At 41.3% G+C, this 17,355-nt stretch overlaps 1 protein-coding gene across 21 annotated transcripts in view; it reads right to left on the bottom strand.

Annotated features, from left to right (window-relative positions):
- nfasca (neurofascin homolog (chicken) a) overlaps positions 1-17,355 on the bottom strand; it is a 138,591-nt gene that overhangs the window by 27,747 nt on the left and 93,489 nt on the right. For 15 of the 21 annotated variants that reach the window (XR_011103267.1, XR_011103268.1, XR_011103269.1 and 12 more), the window contains 18 exons: positions 16,609-16,720; positions 15,946-16,130; positions 15,726-15,857; positions 14,994-15,137; positions 14,187-14,298; positions 13,888-14,054; positions 12,656-12,803; positions 12,291-12,415; positions 9,993-10,037; positions 9,260-9,361; positions 8,597-8,794; positions 5,851-5,921; positions 5,360-5,582; positions 5,127-5,242; positions 4,753-4,963; positions 3,843-3,965; positions 2,988-3,161; positions 347-373 (listed from right to left, as the gene is read on the bottom strand). Coding sequence is in view for 18 of the 21 variants with exons in the window: in XM_068712630.1 (XP_068568731.1) it covers positions 347-373; positions 2,988-3,161; positions 3,843-3,965; positions 4,753-4,963; positions 5,127-5,242; positions 5,360-5,582; positions 5,851-5,921; positions 8,597-8,794; positions 9,260-9,361; positions 9,993-10,037; positions 12,291-12,415; positions 12,656-12,803; positions 13,888-14,054; positions 14,187-14,298; positions 14,994-15,137; positions 15,726-15,857; positions 15,946-16,130; positions 16,609-16,720 (2,415 nt within the window). In the remaining 3 variants the exon portion in view is untranslated. The remainder of the gene's footprint in view (positions 1-346; positions 374-2,987; positions 3,162-3,842; positions 3,966-4,752; positions 4,964-5,126; positions 5,243-5,359; positions 5,583-5,850; positions 5,922-8,596; positions 8,795-9,259; positions 9,362-9,992; positions 10,038-12,290; positions 12,416-12,655; positions 12,804-13,887; positions 14,055-14,186; positions 14,299-14,993; positions 15,138-15,725; positions 15,858-15,945; positions 16,131-16,608; positions 16,721-17,355) is intronic. The other 6 variants (XM_068712635.1, XM_068712644.1, XM_068712645.1 and 3 more) reach the window with 3 other exon arrangements.

The following is a 17,355-nucleotide window of genomic DNA, read 5'->3' as shown; positions in this document are numbered from 1 at the left end:
AGATATATATATAGATATATATAGATATATATAGATATATATATATATATATATATATATATATCTATATATCTATATATCTATATATATCTATATATATATATATCTATATATCTATATATATCTATATATATATATATCTATATATATATATACGATTATTTAAAAGTAGTTAAGCTCTCCCTCTGTTGCCCACCAGAGTGAGCTGCAGGGGGTGGTAGTGCACTTCATTGGATAATAGAAGGTGAAGGTGGACTGCACTGCTGCTCAGTGTTTAGATGGACAGATAGAGATATGGATGGTGGGGAAAGGTGGCAGGCACACTGTACTTCTCATTCCCCATTACCTAGAGCTGTAGGATCAGTAAGGTTGTCTGCCAACACAAAAAGAGAGGTGGAAACAGGAGACAGGGGAGAGGTGTAAGAAAGACACAGAGGGACAACAAGCACAAGACAGCAGCTGGAAGGTTCTCATTCACCACTGATGGTACACAGTAAATTCCCCAGTGTAAAATATACAGTGTCAAAGTACATTGACTATTTCAGAGTTATTACAACAACAGCAAGAGTAAAACGCCCCCCAGTGTTGATGTAATTGTTCACTGCTACAAGACGTAGTGTACTCTGGAAAGAACTCTGTACTCTGGAAAGTACTCTGAAAGGAGAAGGAGGTGGGGCAGAGCTTTCCAGAGTACAAACGGATCATAAGTTTTGCCGCGCCATTTTGCACTTCTCAAAAGACTGTGGCAAGTTTCTCTAAATCACTTATGAAACAAACTTTTTAGCAGAAAAGAATAATTAGAATAACTTTATATTGTTTTTCAACATATACTCCAGTTGTTTTTGTGTCTTGAAATACCGAATAGCAGAGGACTAACATGACCGAGTTGAAAGTTAGCTCAAATGTGCTCGCACATTAAGTTAGCTAGGCTAACTAGCTAACATCAAACTCGACAATGTGGGCAAGAGAGGTCAATGTGGAGGATTGACAGTGTTGTATTGTTTTCAATGTCCATAGATGACAGTAAAATAGCAAATACTGCGTGTGTGGGGAGTTGTGATATTATCCGGGACAAACTTTCCCTTTGAGTGCATGGGCACTCGTCTGTTAAGGTTCAGAGGTGTCTGCCTCCGTCAGACTTCTGTTTCGAACTATACTTTCTGCTGAAGAAACAGTCCTGATCATAATTGCTCACAGTGACGTGTAATTAATGTGCTAACGTACTCTGCTAATGTTAGCTTCACAGGTTTTTAGTTAGAAAAGTACTTCTCCGGGTAACAAGTATCACTATTACACCAATGTCTCCAAAATGTACCTCCGTTGTTGCTCACACCAAAGAACAAACCGGAATCCTATTCATAGTGTTCAAGCTTTGATTTCTAAGTGATCTAATTGGTTACAGATGTTTTCACAGGTGCATTCTGGGTGCAGGTGATTGATAATCAATTGATTGATAAGTGTGGTATTTCAATGTTTAGCAAACAACACACAAAGGCTTTTAGTTTTGAATAAGTCTAATGTATAACAGCGTGTAGATATTTTAGAATGTCAAACTTAGTGTAAAGCAGACATTGTGCTTATAGTTAAACATGGCTGGTCCATAGAGTGGTTACATGAGTTAGTGCTTAATTGTGCCACAAGCACCATTTTCTAAGTCTTGCCAATTGCAAAAAGCCGCTAAACAATCTTTCAGGTTATTTTATTCATGACTGTAAAATGTTATGCAAATGTTGATAACTCCTCAGATCCAGCTGCGTGTCAATGTGTGTGTATGTGTGTGAGTCACACTGATAATGTCATCCATCAAAGAAAGAGCTGTTATCTCTCCATCTGATACCCTAACAAAGAGGCCTGTGTTCAAGGGCAACGATCTCATTCACTTTCTGTTCCTATGCCTCTGTCTCTCACACACACACACACACACACACACACACACACACACACACACACACACACACACACACACACACACACACACACACACACACACACACACACACACACACACTATGTAGACACACTGTGGAACCGACCTGGTTTCTATGCAGAGAAAAAGGGCTAGAAATGGTGTAATTACACAGTAAAAGACACAATGCAGCAGAGTGATGGTTCAGAGTTAGGAGACAATGCTGGACACACTGTGTTGAAGGGATGAATTCCAGTAACAGGGTCAGAAGTTATCCTGTTGAACTTCTAAATATCTAAATCTATTATCTACTTCAAGGCCAATTTCAACTTGATGAGTGTAGAGAAACGTGTTCAAGAATATGCATTAAATGTGTTGTAACTCTGTTGTGTTTTTCGTTCTGTACACTCTCTCTAAGATTCTTTTTTGGGGGAGTTTTTATGTGAGGGTCCTGGGACAGAGGATGTTGGATGTGTACAGATTGTAAAGCCCTCTGAAGTAAATTTGTGATTTGTGATTTTGGGCAATACAAACATAAATTGAATTGAATATGATTTGATTCTTACTGCCTCTCATCACTGTCCAACTTCCCTACTGTGGCTTTCAACCCCAGACTCATTGATTCCTTCTGAAGACATTTAAAAAAAAACAACAACTCACAAATACATAGTTTCATTTTTACAAAGGACTCAGTCCTTTTCCAAGACAGCTGGACACGATGGAGTTCTCCATGTGAACGATGGAGTTCTATAACTATGAATTACGTATATCTGGCTTTGGCCATTCATTATTGGTTTGGGTCTTTTCATGGGATTTGTCGACAATAAGAAAAATATAGATTACTGCCTTATCCTCATCATTTAAAATCAATGGCTAAAATATATACAGTAAGAAAAGTGGTGGGCTGATCGACTATTAAATGTGAGGTGATATTTTCTGTCACTGGCTATAATGTAAACCTTGGTGAATTTTGGTGATTATGATGCCTCCCCACCCTCAACAAGAATAACATTTTTCTTTGGGACGCGCTGAATGTGAGATCTTTTTTGGCAAACAAATTGTCAAATGCAGAAAGACTCACCTTCATTGGCGAAGTGAGGGGACTCCTCAGCATAGACCTCCCCTGCTCCCACCTGGGTGAGCGCTGACAGATAGAACTTGTAGCGGGTGGATCGATCCGGCAGGCGGAGGGTGACCTCTGTCACATTAGGAGGGTGAGTCTCCAACTGGGCACGACCCACTCTGGAGCCATTGACTGCACACACACACACACACACACACACACACACACACACACACACACACACACACACACACACACACATATTGATTTATTCCCAATTCATCTCATGGGGGAGTCTGGTACTGCTGCAACTATAAACTTCCTCCTCACAGAAATTCCATCTGACTGGCAACATATGAGCAGCACTTTCACAATGCAGTGGCTGAATACAATGGACATTTTGAGTGCATTCACCTTCATTGGCAACAGGGTTAAACTGGTTTGGTTCAAGCCTTTCTGATTGTGTTGTGAGATTGTGCAGAGCTGCGTGGTGCAAATACAATTTTCTCAAATAAAAACTATAAAACAAATCAAATCCCTCAAAAGAAATATGAGCCCTAGTTATACTCTACGGGCACATAGTAGTTCTAGTAGTTCATAGTAGTAGCAATCTACATGCACATAGAGTGCTATACTACCACTTTCAGTCTGTCCGTGTGAGCACACCCTCTGATGACTACATTTACATCACCTGGATCCTAGTGGACCCTCACGGAACTTCCACTCACAAGTATAACGTCGGCATTAAAGTTCAGAATGTTTGAGCAAATCATCACCAAGTGGAAGCACCAAGTTAAAAATGCTTTCTGTCTGAAGGTTTGAAAGGTACCTTTGTGTGAATAGTTTTGGTTTGAGAGGATCAGAGCAGCTCACCTGTCTGGTACTTGAGCTGGTATCCAATCAGAATGCCATTGGGCTCCAGAGGTTTGTCCCATTCAAGGTGGATGGTGTCAAAAGTTCTCCGGTTTATCCTGAAAAACTTCGGAGCATCTGGCACTACAAACACACAAAACATTCAGTAAAAATCATATGATTAGGAGACCAACATTAATGCTTTCTAGTCACTGATCCCTGATAATACTACATTGTGAACAACAAATCAAAAGGAGGAGAGCTAGTAATGTTAGCAGCACCAGAGCTAACAACTAACCTACAGAGGTTCCATTGAGTTATATTCTGATGCATTCATGCTCTGTTCAGTAAAAATGACCATTGAGCACAGATAAGTTATAATCGTGATGTTTTCAGTGTAATCTAATCAAATAGTTTTTGGTGAGAAACATCCAGAATCCAGTTGTGTGAGGGAGATTTTTTCACAACAACATGAATAGATATTAAAGATGAACTATGAGCTGTTTAACTTCCGAACAATAGCTCTAAGGAGCTTATAACACATCAGTAAAACTACTAATGAAAAAAATCTTTTATTTCTTTAGCGTTTGAATTGAGTGTTTTTATGCAGATAACCAATATATATTTCGTTAAGTAGAAGGATAATATTTATTTTTTGATGATTTGCATTGACTTCGGGGCAGTAGAAATTATTTCTTGGGATGGTGGTGCAAAAAAATAGTCTGGGGGTCGTTGTAGACCAGCTGCTTAACAAAACAAAACAACAAGAAAATAAATAATCGGCACACCTCTAAAAGTTATATTTGTTACCCTTTTTTTTCTGCTGATCTGATCCGTGACTCAAGACCCTGATACAATCTGAACCATGATTTTTGTGAGCCATTGCACCCCTACTCTTAGATATATTAGTTTACGAGGGCCGTGTCCTCACCTCCCTCCTTGGTGGTGACCTCCACCGTGTTGCTGGGTGGACCCTCAAAGAGGTTGTTGGCCACAACCAGGAACATCTTGTATTTCGAGTAGGGCACCAGGTCGCTGAGGATGCCGGACGGCTCAGCCACGATGCTGTAGAAACCTTTGGTCTTCTTCTCCTTACTGACCACCAGACCCGGAACCAGACTGGACTCACGCCAGTAGTACAGCTGAACGGTAGAAGGGTGAGAAAGGGGTTAGTGGGAAAACAGTGCAGAAGAGGGTGAGGAGATTAATTAAACTAAAGAACTAGTCGGCAAACTGAGGATCTATTTTCAGAATAACTCTGCAGTAACTTCATTATCATTACAAAAAGTACACAGCCAGTCTCACTCTGTACTCCTTGAACTCTCCCCGCACAGAGCTCAGGTCCACTGGCTTCCAGTGCAAGTTGGCCTTGGTGCTGTCAACCTTTGACACCCTCAGGTCAGTGGGAGCATCGGTGGGCTCTGAACACACAAAAAGGGACAAAGTATGTGTGAAGAGTCGGAAAGGTTAAGCTCTGTAAGTGAAAAGATTCACTGATGACATTGTGAGAGGTTTAATCTGGTACTGTCTCTACTCACTGTCCTCTCCGGAGTATCCAACAACCACATTAGACTCAGATCCTTGTCCAAAGTCATTCCTGGCCTGGACTTTGATCTCGTAAGGAACATAGGTCTCTGTGTTGTGGACGAGATGTTTGGCACCAAACGTGCTCATGTTACTCCACCCCTCTCCCAAATCCTTCCGTCTCCACCACACGCTGTAGTGCAGGTTTGGCCCATTCCTCTCCAGATCAAGCAGAGGCTGGAGAAAACAAGACAGGAAGCTGACCGTGAAATGCACACTGACTGAAAGTAAGATTTACTTTGGGTTTGTTTTCACTTGTAAGACATGAAAAGAACATAACACCCAACCACTCATTCACAACTGCTGTTCTTCTCACTTACAAAATACTACTATTTAAACTACTACTTGATTTTATAAACAGTTCCATCCACAATCATGATTGATGTATTCATGAATTCAACAGGAATCTCACAAGTTGTAATTCCCTGCCTTGTACATATCTTACCTCCCAGGTGATCTCCATATTGTCCTTCTTGGATCCCCATCCTCGTAGACCTCTGGGGATGGCATCTGGGGCTGGATGTAACATAACAAAATTCACTCAGATTGAACAACATCAACTGCAACTAATCCCATGTCCTCAGGCACAGAGTTGTCTTAACACCACCTGAGAAACCTGAAGCTTACTGGCCAGTTGTCTTTAACTCTGTGCTACTTTTACTTTAAAGCGAGGGGTTACAAACTACACATCCAGCCCATGTGACAATCTCATAGAGCCCTCCCATGTGTTTAAAATGTATTCTTTCATTAGGTCAACAATTTAATACTTGTTTTTTTGTTCCTATTTTGATTGTCCCTTAAGCATTTCCGATAAGATAAAATATTATATGATAAAATATAATGAGATAAAATACGATACGATAAGATAAGGTATGATGAGATACAGTTGTGGTCAAAAGTTTACATACACTTGTAAAGAACATAATGTCATGGCTCTCTTGAGTTTCCCCGTTATTTCTACAACTCTGATTTTTCTCTGATAGAGTGATTGGAACAGATACTTCTTTGTCACAAAAAAAATTCATGAAGTTTGGTTCATTCATGACTTTATTATGGGTTAACAGAAAAAGTGATCAAATCTGCTGGGTCAAAAATATACATACAGCAGTGCTAATATTTGGTTACATGTCCCTTGGCCATTTTCACTTCAATTAGGCGCTTTTGGTAGCCATCCACAAGCTTCTGGCAAGCTTCTCGTTGAATCTTTGACCACTCCTCTTGACAGAATTGGTGCAGTTCAGTTAAATTTGATGGCTTTCTGACATGGACTTGTTTCTTCAGCATTGTCCACATGTTCTCAATGGGATTTTAAGTCAGGACTTTGGGAAGGCCATTCTAAAACCCTAATTCTAGCCTGATTTAGCCATTCCATTACCACTTTTGATGTGTGTTTGGGGTCATTGTCCTGTTGGAACACCCAACTGCGCCCAAGACCCAACCTTCGGGCTGATGATTTTAGGTTATCTTGAAGAATTTGAAGGTAATCCTCCTTCTTCATTATCCCATTTACTCTCTGTAAAGCACCAGTTCCATTGGCAGCAAAACAGCCCCACAGCATAATACTACCACCACCGTGCTTGACGGTAGGCATGGTGTTCTTGGGGTTAAAGGCCTCACCTTTTCTCCTCCAAACATATTGCTGGGCATTGTGGCCAAACAGCTCGATTTTTGTTTCGTCTGACCACAGAACTTTCCTCCAGAAGGTCTTATCTTTGTCCATGTGATCAGCAGCAAACTTCAGTCGAGCCTTAAGGTGCCGCTTTTGGAGCAAGGGCTTCCTTCTTGCACGGCAGCCTCTCAATCCATGGAGATGCAAAACACGCTTGACTGTGGACACTGACACCTGTGTTCCAGCAGCTTCTAATTCTTGGCAGATCTGCTTTTTGGTGGTTCTCGGTTGACTCTTCACCCTCCTGACCAATTTTCTCTCAGCAGCAGGTGATAGCTTGCGTTTTCTTCCTGATCGTGGCAGTGACAAAACAGTGCCATGCACTTTATACTTACAAACAATTGTTTGCACTGTTGCTCTTGGGACCTGCAGCTGCTTTGAAATGGCTCCAAGTGACTTTCCTGACTTGTTCAAGTCAATGATTCGCTTTTTCAGATCCATGCTGAGCTCCTTTGACTTTCCCATTGTAGCGTTTGTGGGCGTTTGTATCCAATGAGCCCTATTTAAATGGCCTCAGAGAAGTCACCAGCTGTAGTCACTCATAATCACTCACAAGAAGTTAAGAGGCCATGCTATGAAGCTCATTTCATTGACACAACTTTCTAAGTCACCAAAATTGCTAATTCATGTTGCTGTATGTATATTTTTGACCCAGCAGATTTTGTCACTTTTTCTGTTAACCCATAATAAAGTCATGAAAGAACCAAACTTCATGAATGTTTTTTGTGACAAAGAAGTATCTGTTCCAATCACTCTATCAGAGAAAAATCAGAGTTGTAGAAATAACTGGAAACTCAAGAGAGCCATGACATTATGTTCTTTACAAGTGTATGTAAACTTTTGACCACAACTGTAAGCCTTTATTGATTGGTGTCGCAACAACACAGGGACAAAAATAACACAGATAATTAAAAAAAGTAAAAAGGACAGTACAGTATATGAAGTATAAACAATATTAAATCAAAATAGAAACCATAAATGAGCAATTACACTGAACATTATAAGGCAAACAAACAACCAGACCAGAGTTGTAAACTCTTAAATTAACAGTGAAATATCGTCTTGAAGTAGGTAACTTAGTGGTGTATTAACTATAACTGCATAGAATAGAATACAAGAATAGTGTACAATATGACTATGTAATTAAAATAGTATGAGCATTGTATATATATATATATATATATATATATATATATATAACATATATATTTTGAGTAATTCATTTATTTTCTAGCAGGGCTGCATGATTACAGCATAATAATTGGCTTTATATCTCAAATTTATGATGAAGTTTGTTTATTTCCGCTTCCATGTTTCAGTGGCTCCAACTAGGAGATCTGGCCCTGAGTCCTACAGGCTGAACAGGTCCACTACGGCTAATCAAATGTCAAATCATTTCTTACAAGATGTAGGTAGGTTGTCCTTTAGTCAACAAAGTCATAATTTTTAAGTAAAGTACCTGAAATGTTCGTGATGTGGTGGTACATAAACGACACTTGTGAGTGTGTGTGGTACTCCTTACCAGCTCCACTGGTCTTGTACCGTGGCGAGGGCTGGCTGGGCTGACTCTGGCCCACTGCGTTGATGGCGAGGACCCTAAACTGGTAGTTGACAAAGGGGGCAAGCTGCAGGATGACAGAGTTGAGGTCCCCGGGGTATGTGGACAGGTCCTGCCACCTGCCCGGCTCCCAGTGGTCCTCCTCAAACTGGACCAGGAATTCTGCCGAGATAACACAACTGGCGTGAGGATAGGCAGACCACTTATTGTTAAGGCAGTGAAGAGCGTGGGGATTTCATGTGGTCCTTGAAGGCGTTCAGCAGGTAGGAAGGTTGGTGGGGTCTCCTGCAGCTTCATGCATTCATCCGTTCTAGTTTAATGACCCTGTTACATTCATTTTACAACCCTCTATTTCTGCATGCCTTCATTATCATTTCTGTCCTGAGCTTGGAGACCTGGGACGAACCTCACCACCTTTTCATCTCTCCACACAATCTCCCTACAGGATGCACATTTCACTGCTCCAGGTGTGTCAGGACACTATAAGATAGAATGCTTTCACATAAACAAATCAGGCCTGTGTATGAAAAATTTAGAGAAAAATGTGAGGATGCAAGAGTAATACAACCCCCTTTCCGTGTGTGTGTGTGTGTGTGTGTGTGTGTGTGTGTGTATATATATACTGACCCGTGACTGGGCTCCGGTGGTCGTTTCCGGGGATCCAGGTGAGGCGAACGCTGCGGGCTGCGGGGTCTGACAGATCCAGATCCATGGGAGGGTCTGCGCGGTCTGCAGAGAAACAGGGAATAACCTTAGACATGGAAAAAAGACACACAACCACACATGTACACACAACCATAGGCATGCAGCAACACTCATATTGTACCATGTCATCTATCCTGGTCATCAGTCAGTCAATTTTAATTTAAGAAACACTTTAATTAGATTGACAAACTACTATATAACACCCAAAAGCACCTTCAAATCTCCTCCCAGGTCACAGTCAGAAAGTTTTAGGAAATGGTAAATACATCGCCCAGTTCAATGAGGACAAATGAGAAAAACTACTCTACTCATAATATCCACAGTCAACTTAGAATGAGTGGGAATGTGGTTCCAATGGTTCACTATGAGATTAAATGACCTGATGGGATGTTTTGTGGTGCATGCATGTAAAAATCCATTCGGTATTAAAGACTCTTCTAACGCACACACACGGAGACAGAATCATGGTTGGCACATAATGAAATGATATCCATTATAACAGTGTTTTAATATAAATAGTGTCATACAGCAGAGGCACACGTTTAGATGAGGCAGAGGACAAAAAATAAAACAATAGGAAGACAAAGTAAACGGAAGAAAAATGAGGACATGACAGAAAAGAAAAAGAGAGAATTCCAGTCGCGCCATGTGTTACCTGGAGGCAAGGCACTAGAGACTGAGGGGTTGAGGGAGGCTTCCTCTGTGGGGCGGGGTCAAGGACCAGGAAGTGGGTATAAAGGTTAGAGTATGCATGTTAGTCTACCAGCCAGTCAAACAGCAAGGGAGCACAATGGTTAACAAGTCATTTAGTACACACTGTATTAATATAAGTCAGCTTCACTAAGCTCCAGTTTGTATGATGCCATATTAAGGTCCTTGTTGGCATAAAAAAAATAATTACAGAGCCGGGGGGGGGGGGTAATATTCTAAATAATTTCTGGTAAATTTACCAGAAAATATTTTCAAAGATTTGGCAAGAGTGGCAGATTTCTGAGGGGAACAAATTTTAAATCTCTTAATTAATAACTGTCTGTATGCGTTGCAGATGATCAGTCATTGTAAAGATTCGTAAACCTAGAGGTATTTTCGTTTGAATTTTAAGGGACACATTTGTTATACTTCTGGTGAATATAATGTAATTAATCTTATTTCCATATATGTATTATGTATATACCCTTTGTTAACACTTTATTTTAAAAAACGGATGTAGTCACATGATTATCCTTCAGCTGTTTGAATGCATTTACCATAAATGTAAGTATATATGCTTCGCGAAGTCAAGCAATAGGGTTATTTCACAAATAAAACAATGAGTTTTCTCCTCATAAATGTGTGGTATTAATCTCAGAGAATTTTATGTCTTTAATCTCGGAATCTCTACTTTCAGAATATTGTCCACCTCCCCTGGCTCTGTTTTTTTTTTTTTTTTAGTCCTTCAATGGCCCTAATGGACAATCATGTTATCCTCATATTTACATTTGAGACTTTTGTATTCACAATTAGATTTGAGATTTAGCTATACAAAATGATTACCATTCAACAGGTGAAGTTTTAAGTTAAGTTTTGAGCCATTTGTCAATTGTGTCTGTTTCTTGACCAAAACAAATGTACTGTTCAGCAGAGGAAATACTTTGAGGCTTTGAGGATTACAAAACATGCCTTAAAAAGGGTCAAAAACAGAGGCGACTGTGACTTACTGACATTCATGAAAAGTCTCAAATGTCAAAACAGGATGTTCAAACTGAGTCCACAATATAGCTTCACTACAGCACTTTCTACACAGCACCACACAGGAGCATCTCCATACGCTGCATGCAAACTGTTGAATCAGTGGGAGTGAGTAGAGTTAAAGCTTAGCTAGGTTCGTAGCTTGTTGCAACAATAACACATGCATGATTTCCATTTGAAGACATAGAGCTGGAAAATAGTACAGTGTCAAGAGAAGACATTTACAGAAAATATCTACAGATAAAATATAAAAAGCATTAATACAAAGTAAAAGTAAAAGCATAATAGAGTGTGTGTGTGTGTGTGTGTGTGTGTGTGTGTGTGTGTGTGTGTGTGTGTGTGTGTCTAAGAGGTAAAGAAATGTAATTATGAAGTACCGGTACTTGACAGTTTTGAGAGGCTGCCTCCTTCTCTTTCACTATATTTCAACAACACAAAAAGTTGTCATTCTACATCTAGAACTGCAAACCATCGATACCCTCAGAGCAAGTGGCGTGATATAACAAGCAACTGTTACTGAAAGTTGGTATAAAAGTTACGTGGTTAGATAATGAATAAAACAGGTGAAAAAGTCCACTAAGAGCGGCAGGGACGGATGATGGACGGGTCAAACAAAACACAGGACTTTCACCCAGGAGAGGGCTGTTAGTGCCCTTTGTGAAACCAAAAGCAAACAATGGCTTTACCCTTGTTACATTACATGTTCACACTTGTTACATAACGTTACATAAGAAAGTCTGCTAAAGTTGGTTATTTAGTTCCGTTAGTTACTACGGGTGTCATGAAGCATTGTTGTGTTGTAATTGGAACACACACCATGTTATTTTTTATGTAGGCTAAACCTTCGTCCTTTGTCTTTTGCCTAAACCTAACCAACGTTTCACAACGTTAAGCCGGTGGCATTGTGCGTTTCTGCGTGCGCAATACGAGGCTGATATGAAACGTATTCATGAAACATATTTTTGTGTTCCACGAATCTCTTGGATTGCAGAAATGTACAATGCCAACATTTTTCCTGGGAGATGTAGTTAGTAGTTTCTTTAGAGAAAATGGTTTTACATGCAAAATACATAAACTGATACTGTGTCACAGATTATCTATAATTAAAAAAGTACTGTGGTTTATTTGGGCTCAGAAAATATCTTATTGTTTAAATAAAACTCCTTTTGAAAATTCAATTTAAATATGCCATTTGCGCCAGGTCCGTTCTATTATGTGAGTGTACCTAACACCGTGAGGCGGGCTGAGGCTGAGTCCTGGTCTATCTCAGATTTGACAGTGCAGGTGTAGGTTCCCTCGTCCCCCTCGTTCACATTGGGGATGGTCAGCGACTCCTCGTCTTTCTTCAGCCTGGGAGACAAACACGGGGAAAGGATTCAAGCTTTCAAGTTTTTGAAAAAAATGTTATCTTATTTTTCACTTAACAACACAAACCACAGACCAATGATCCATTGCTGTCCATTTCTTTTCAGAGGAAATGATAAACATTTACTGTTGTTAAATGACAGTTTAGCTTGGATTATTTTCAGTGTCTTTACAGGTGCAGGATAGGAGCACCAGAGATGTTTCAGCGTCTGTGTGTGCTGTTACCTCCAGCCCAGGTAGAGAGGCTTGTTGTCCTTGGTCCAGGCCACAGTGATGGGCAGGCTGGGATCAGACTTCACTTTACAGTCGAAGTGAGCCGTGGAGCCCCTGACGGCCGACCAGCGCTCCGGTGCTCGAACAATACGAGTCGGCTCTGATGAGTGAGGTTGAAGGGGAGCGCATACACACGCGCACATTCGTTTGTTAACTCGGACACTCAGATGCAACCGGGAAAAATCAGTGACAGGTGTTTGTGATGACTGACTCGTCAGACTTGGATGGAACACACTCTTTTCCAAAACGCTCACACACACAAACATACTTTCATATGACTGCAAGGCCACTTTCAACATCTGTTATTCTACCACAGCTCCTACAACTTTCTTTTTTTCTGTTGAACAAATCTGCCCCGAGTGTACTTTCAGCGCCTCGCAGTTGCATGCCTCCCACCAAGCAATCAGTTCCATGTCTGTCCAAAATGTCATCAATTCATCATTATATCCTATTAAGACACTTGTGTGAAATTGTCATGATTCGGATATGAATTCTTGAGTAGTGGCCCAAAACGTGTTTCTCGACCTTTCGAATCAGTTCTTCCTTGAGTACAGGTGGACTTTTGTGCCAAATTTGAAGAAATTCCCTCCTTGGGCATTCCTGAGATATCACGTCCACAAGAATGGACCGGACAGTACGTATGGCTGGACGGACGTACAAATAAGTTTTGTTTGAATGGATGTCAACGGCGCAGAGACATAATAACATCCATACACAACTTCTTTGCATTGGCGAATCCGTTTTGAAGTAAATGGGTTAGGGTTAGTTTGTACGTCCATCCATCCACCCTCCATCTACCTCCTCTGTACAACAGCTGTGCAGAATAAGAACATCCCACTTCAAAATTGTTTTCAGTTCAGTTCTACCCTGAATGCTAGGATGGGAATATATATGCATATCGAATACAAATTTAACTGTTAGTAGACAGAAGTTAAATTAAAGGCATGATCCAACAGTGCACGCTGTTTGGCACAAGGACAAGAAATCATTTCACATCTTCCACACACAGTAGTGACATGCAATGGGACCCCATGTAAAACGACATAAACCCTGTTGGAGCTGATTGTTGCACAATGAATGCTGCACATTATGTAATAACAACTTATTTGGACTTGAAAGATGACTTTAGGTTTCGCTGTGAGTCTTAACAGCTCACCCTGTACAGCAGAGATGTAATGACTGACCTTTGACCTCAAGGCGGACCTGGTTCTCGGCCGTGCCCAGCATGCTGTTGGCCAAACAGGTGTAGGTGCCCTCGTCCTCTGCACGGGCCCGTTTGATCTCCAGGGTGCCGTTGATGTAAACGCGGTACTGACCTCCGTCCAGCCCACTGCCCTGTCCGTTCTTGAACCTGCACGCACAGAAAGCACAGGGTAACATGAATGATAAAGTATAGCCGTATTGAATGTTGTGCTCAAGAATACACAGATGTGGGTTTACAGAGGTTGATGCCAAAACCAGTATTAGAGCTTTCGATGCTCACCAGCGCAGGTCCGGCAGAGGAGAACCAAAGAAGGGACAGTCGAGGAAGGTGCGGTTGTTCTCGATGACTTTGATCAGCTGGTTTTTAGGGCCCAGCATCCTCGGAGGCATGTCTGCAAAGAGAGGGGACAGAGGATGATGCCTTCACCACTACATCATTTACAAGGACTATGCACGAGTCACAGAGTTTTTAACATTTGTGACAGTGTGACAGTCAGCTAGTGTGCACCATAACTGGTACGGAAGCAGCTACATCGAATTCAGCCTTCTCATTTTATTATCTACACCTGTGCTGTTCTGTCTGCAACATGTTTAAGCATCCTCTGTGTAAAAGGCTTACTAGATTAGATTTCATTTGTAATCAATTCAAAATTATAAATGTCAAATTTTAACTGGTTACAGTTGAATAGCAGTGTATTCACATACAGGATTAGTATTTCACAGTAATATTCATTATTAGTAGAAATTTAATCTGCTGATGTCCAGTACACTGATGAGTCCATGATGTGTCTAGCCTAGTTTAGCATAAAATGTACACATGGAAGACTGCTAGATCAATCAAACCCTGATTATACAGAATGTAAAAAGTGTCTAGAGGCTATGAAAATGTGTGTGGATGACTGTGAATGCACAGGTTCAGTGTTAATGGAAATATTCTTAAACCAAACGGCCTAGCATTAATATTTCCACAGATAATTCAGGGCTCCACCAACCGGTGTAGAGCGAGGCTAAGGCTTACAGACAAATGGGTGACACACCCACTGCTCTGTATACATTTTTGAAATCGACCTCCTCCTCCGTGTCTTACCGAGGACGCTGACGAAGGCGTTGGCCATCAGGTAGCCGTGCTGGTTGGAGGCGTTGCACTGGTAGACAGCGCTGCTTCCCATCTGCACCAAGCGGAAGATGATGGTGTCACCGAGCACCTGTCTGCTGGGGCTGTGGGGAGTGCCTGAGGTCAGGGGAGAGGAAAGAAACACACAGCAATAATAAGGAAAATTACAGAATTCATTTTCCTGATTGTCTTTTTCATTTACTGAAATCTGGCCATTGATCAGAAAAGCTGGTTGACATGAAGCCGATTTGAATTTGAGAGAGCTGATTGGATAATATAGTACAACAACTGCAATGTACGGAGTGTAATCAGGCCCCTATTATAACATAGACACTTGTACAGACTGTCATCATACCATACTGTCAGATATGTTCCACCAGTCACACTCACAGAGCTTTTTAACAAGAACACATACAATGAATGAATCGCCATCTTCTGAAAAATTGTGGCACAATTTTCAATCTTCAGTTTTATTATATTTTGTAAATAAATGTGGTAATGTTTAAAAGAGCCCAATAACCACAATAATATAAATGAATAGTACACATTTAACAAAAAAAGAAAGAACGATAAACAGAACGAAAGAAAAAAAAGGAAAGAAAGAAAGAAAAAAAGGAAAGATAGACAGATAGACGGATAGCTAGATAGCTAGATAGATAGATAGATAGATAGATAGATAGATAGATAGATAGATAGAATCTGTACTTTCTATAGGCAGTCCGTTGACCAGCCACTGGATGTTGGGTTTGGGGTTGCCGTTGGCTCGACACACCAGACGGCCGTTCTCCTCCGGAGCGAGCACCAGGTTGAAGGGTTTGTCGAGCCAATAAGGAGCCGCTGTGGAACGCAGGGAGTCAGATGAGCACGATGGACTCAAACACAAACATACATCTGTAGAAAGACATAACCAGTGTCACCTCCTCACCTTTGACCTGGACAAAGATGGAGTGGCGTATGCTGCCTAAATGGTTGTTGGCCATGCATACATACTCCCCAGCATCCTCTTCTGACACGTTGATGATCTTCAGGGTCTTGTTGTAGTTGTCAAACTTCACCTTTCTCCCTGGCAAGTCCCCACCCTTCTTAAACCATTTGATGGTGGGCGTCGGACTGTAGGGGACAAAGAGGGGAAACAAATCCTCACTGTCATTTATTGTTATTATTATTAAAAGGTTGGTCTCGCACTATTGGAACTTGATCAGGGAATATCAGCTGAACATACTATGCAGCTCAAACCTCTTCAGTCCAACCACTGAGTAGACTGCAGAGGGAGCAAAGGAACGAATACTAACTCAATATTTAGAGCCCAGTTGCACTGTTGTGGTTATATAATGATTGAGGGTCGTTGGTGCTTTTCTGGACAGGAAGAACAAATTCAGCATCCAAGTTCTAAGAGTATTCTCCATGTCATGCATCACAGAGGGGACATGGACTATTGGAGATTTGAATCATTTCATTCTTCTTCTATCTCAAATGTAAATCAAACATCTGGTGTCTGAATTATGCAGTTTTTATCTCTGATATGTGTGTGTGTGTGTGTGTGTGTGTGTGTGTGAGTGTGTGCATGTGTTTGTGTGAGAGAGCTCACAGTCCAGCAGCGATACACTCCAGCTGCAGTTGCTCATCCCGTAGCACCATCTTGGAGCTCTCGGCCCCTGAGGGTGAGAGGAAGGTCGGCGTGGACTCGGCTACTTTACGGCCTGCGGACGAGGAACGTGGGGCACGGTTAACACACACACAAACAAACACACAGTACAGTTTATCTTTGTACCAGGAGCTGAACATCCTGTTTGCAGGTACTGCCACATGAATCTAACACTATTAGTCTGATCGTTTCCATGTGGCTGCGCTCCATCTCCACCAGGCTTCAGCTCTCCCTGCAGTCTGTCGTGAGGCCAAGGCGGCCAGTAAACGGGTTTAACGCCCTCTGGCTTCTCTCACAGGAAGACATTAAGAGATGCAGAAACAATAACGGATTTATTGATCTTGAGAACAGAGGTTGGCAAAGATTGGCATTGAAAGCTTCAATAAAGCAGCTGATAAAACGTTCTTCTGCTGCGATGAGATGACTTCAACGTGAAGCTGAAGCATATTAAAGTCATGTGGTCGTTATTCAACCCCATGTTGAACCTTCCAGCAGGGCTTGGCTAAAGCAAGAAGCAGCATTGGACAGGAACTAGAGCCTTTAGAACAGAACCGTGGTGTTGTTTGGAGTTGGCTTTTAGGTTGTGAGGCCTTTAATAATCCACACACACAGTACAGTGACTGTGGGGGGGGGGGGGGGGCAAATCTATCTTAAACCTCTGATTTCTATAAAATAATCGAGGGTTAGTTC

Source organism: Cebidichthys violaceus, unplaced genomic scaffold (assembly GCF_023349555.1).
Source record: "Cebidichthys violaceus isolate CVI_PGR_0920_01 unplaced genomic scaffold, fCebVio1.0.p SCAF_17, whole genome shotgun sequence".
NCBI classification, from domain to species: Eukaryota; Metazoa; Chordata; class Actinopteri; order Perciformes; family Stichaeidae; genus Cebidichthys; species Cebidichthys violaceus.
Note: the sequence above shows the minus strand (reverse complement) of the source record. Positions and strands in the feature narration are given on the sequence as shown.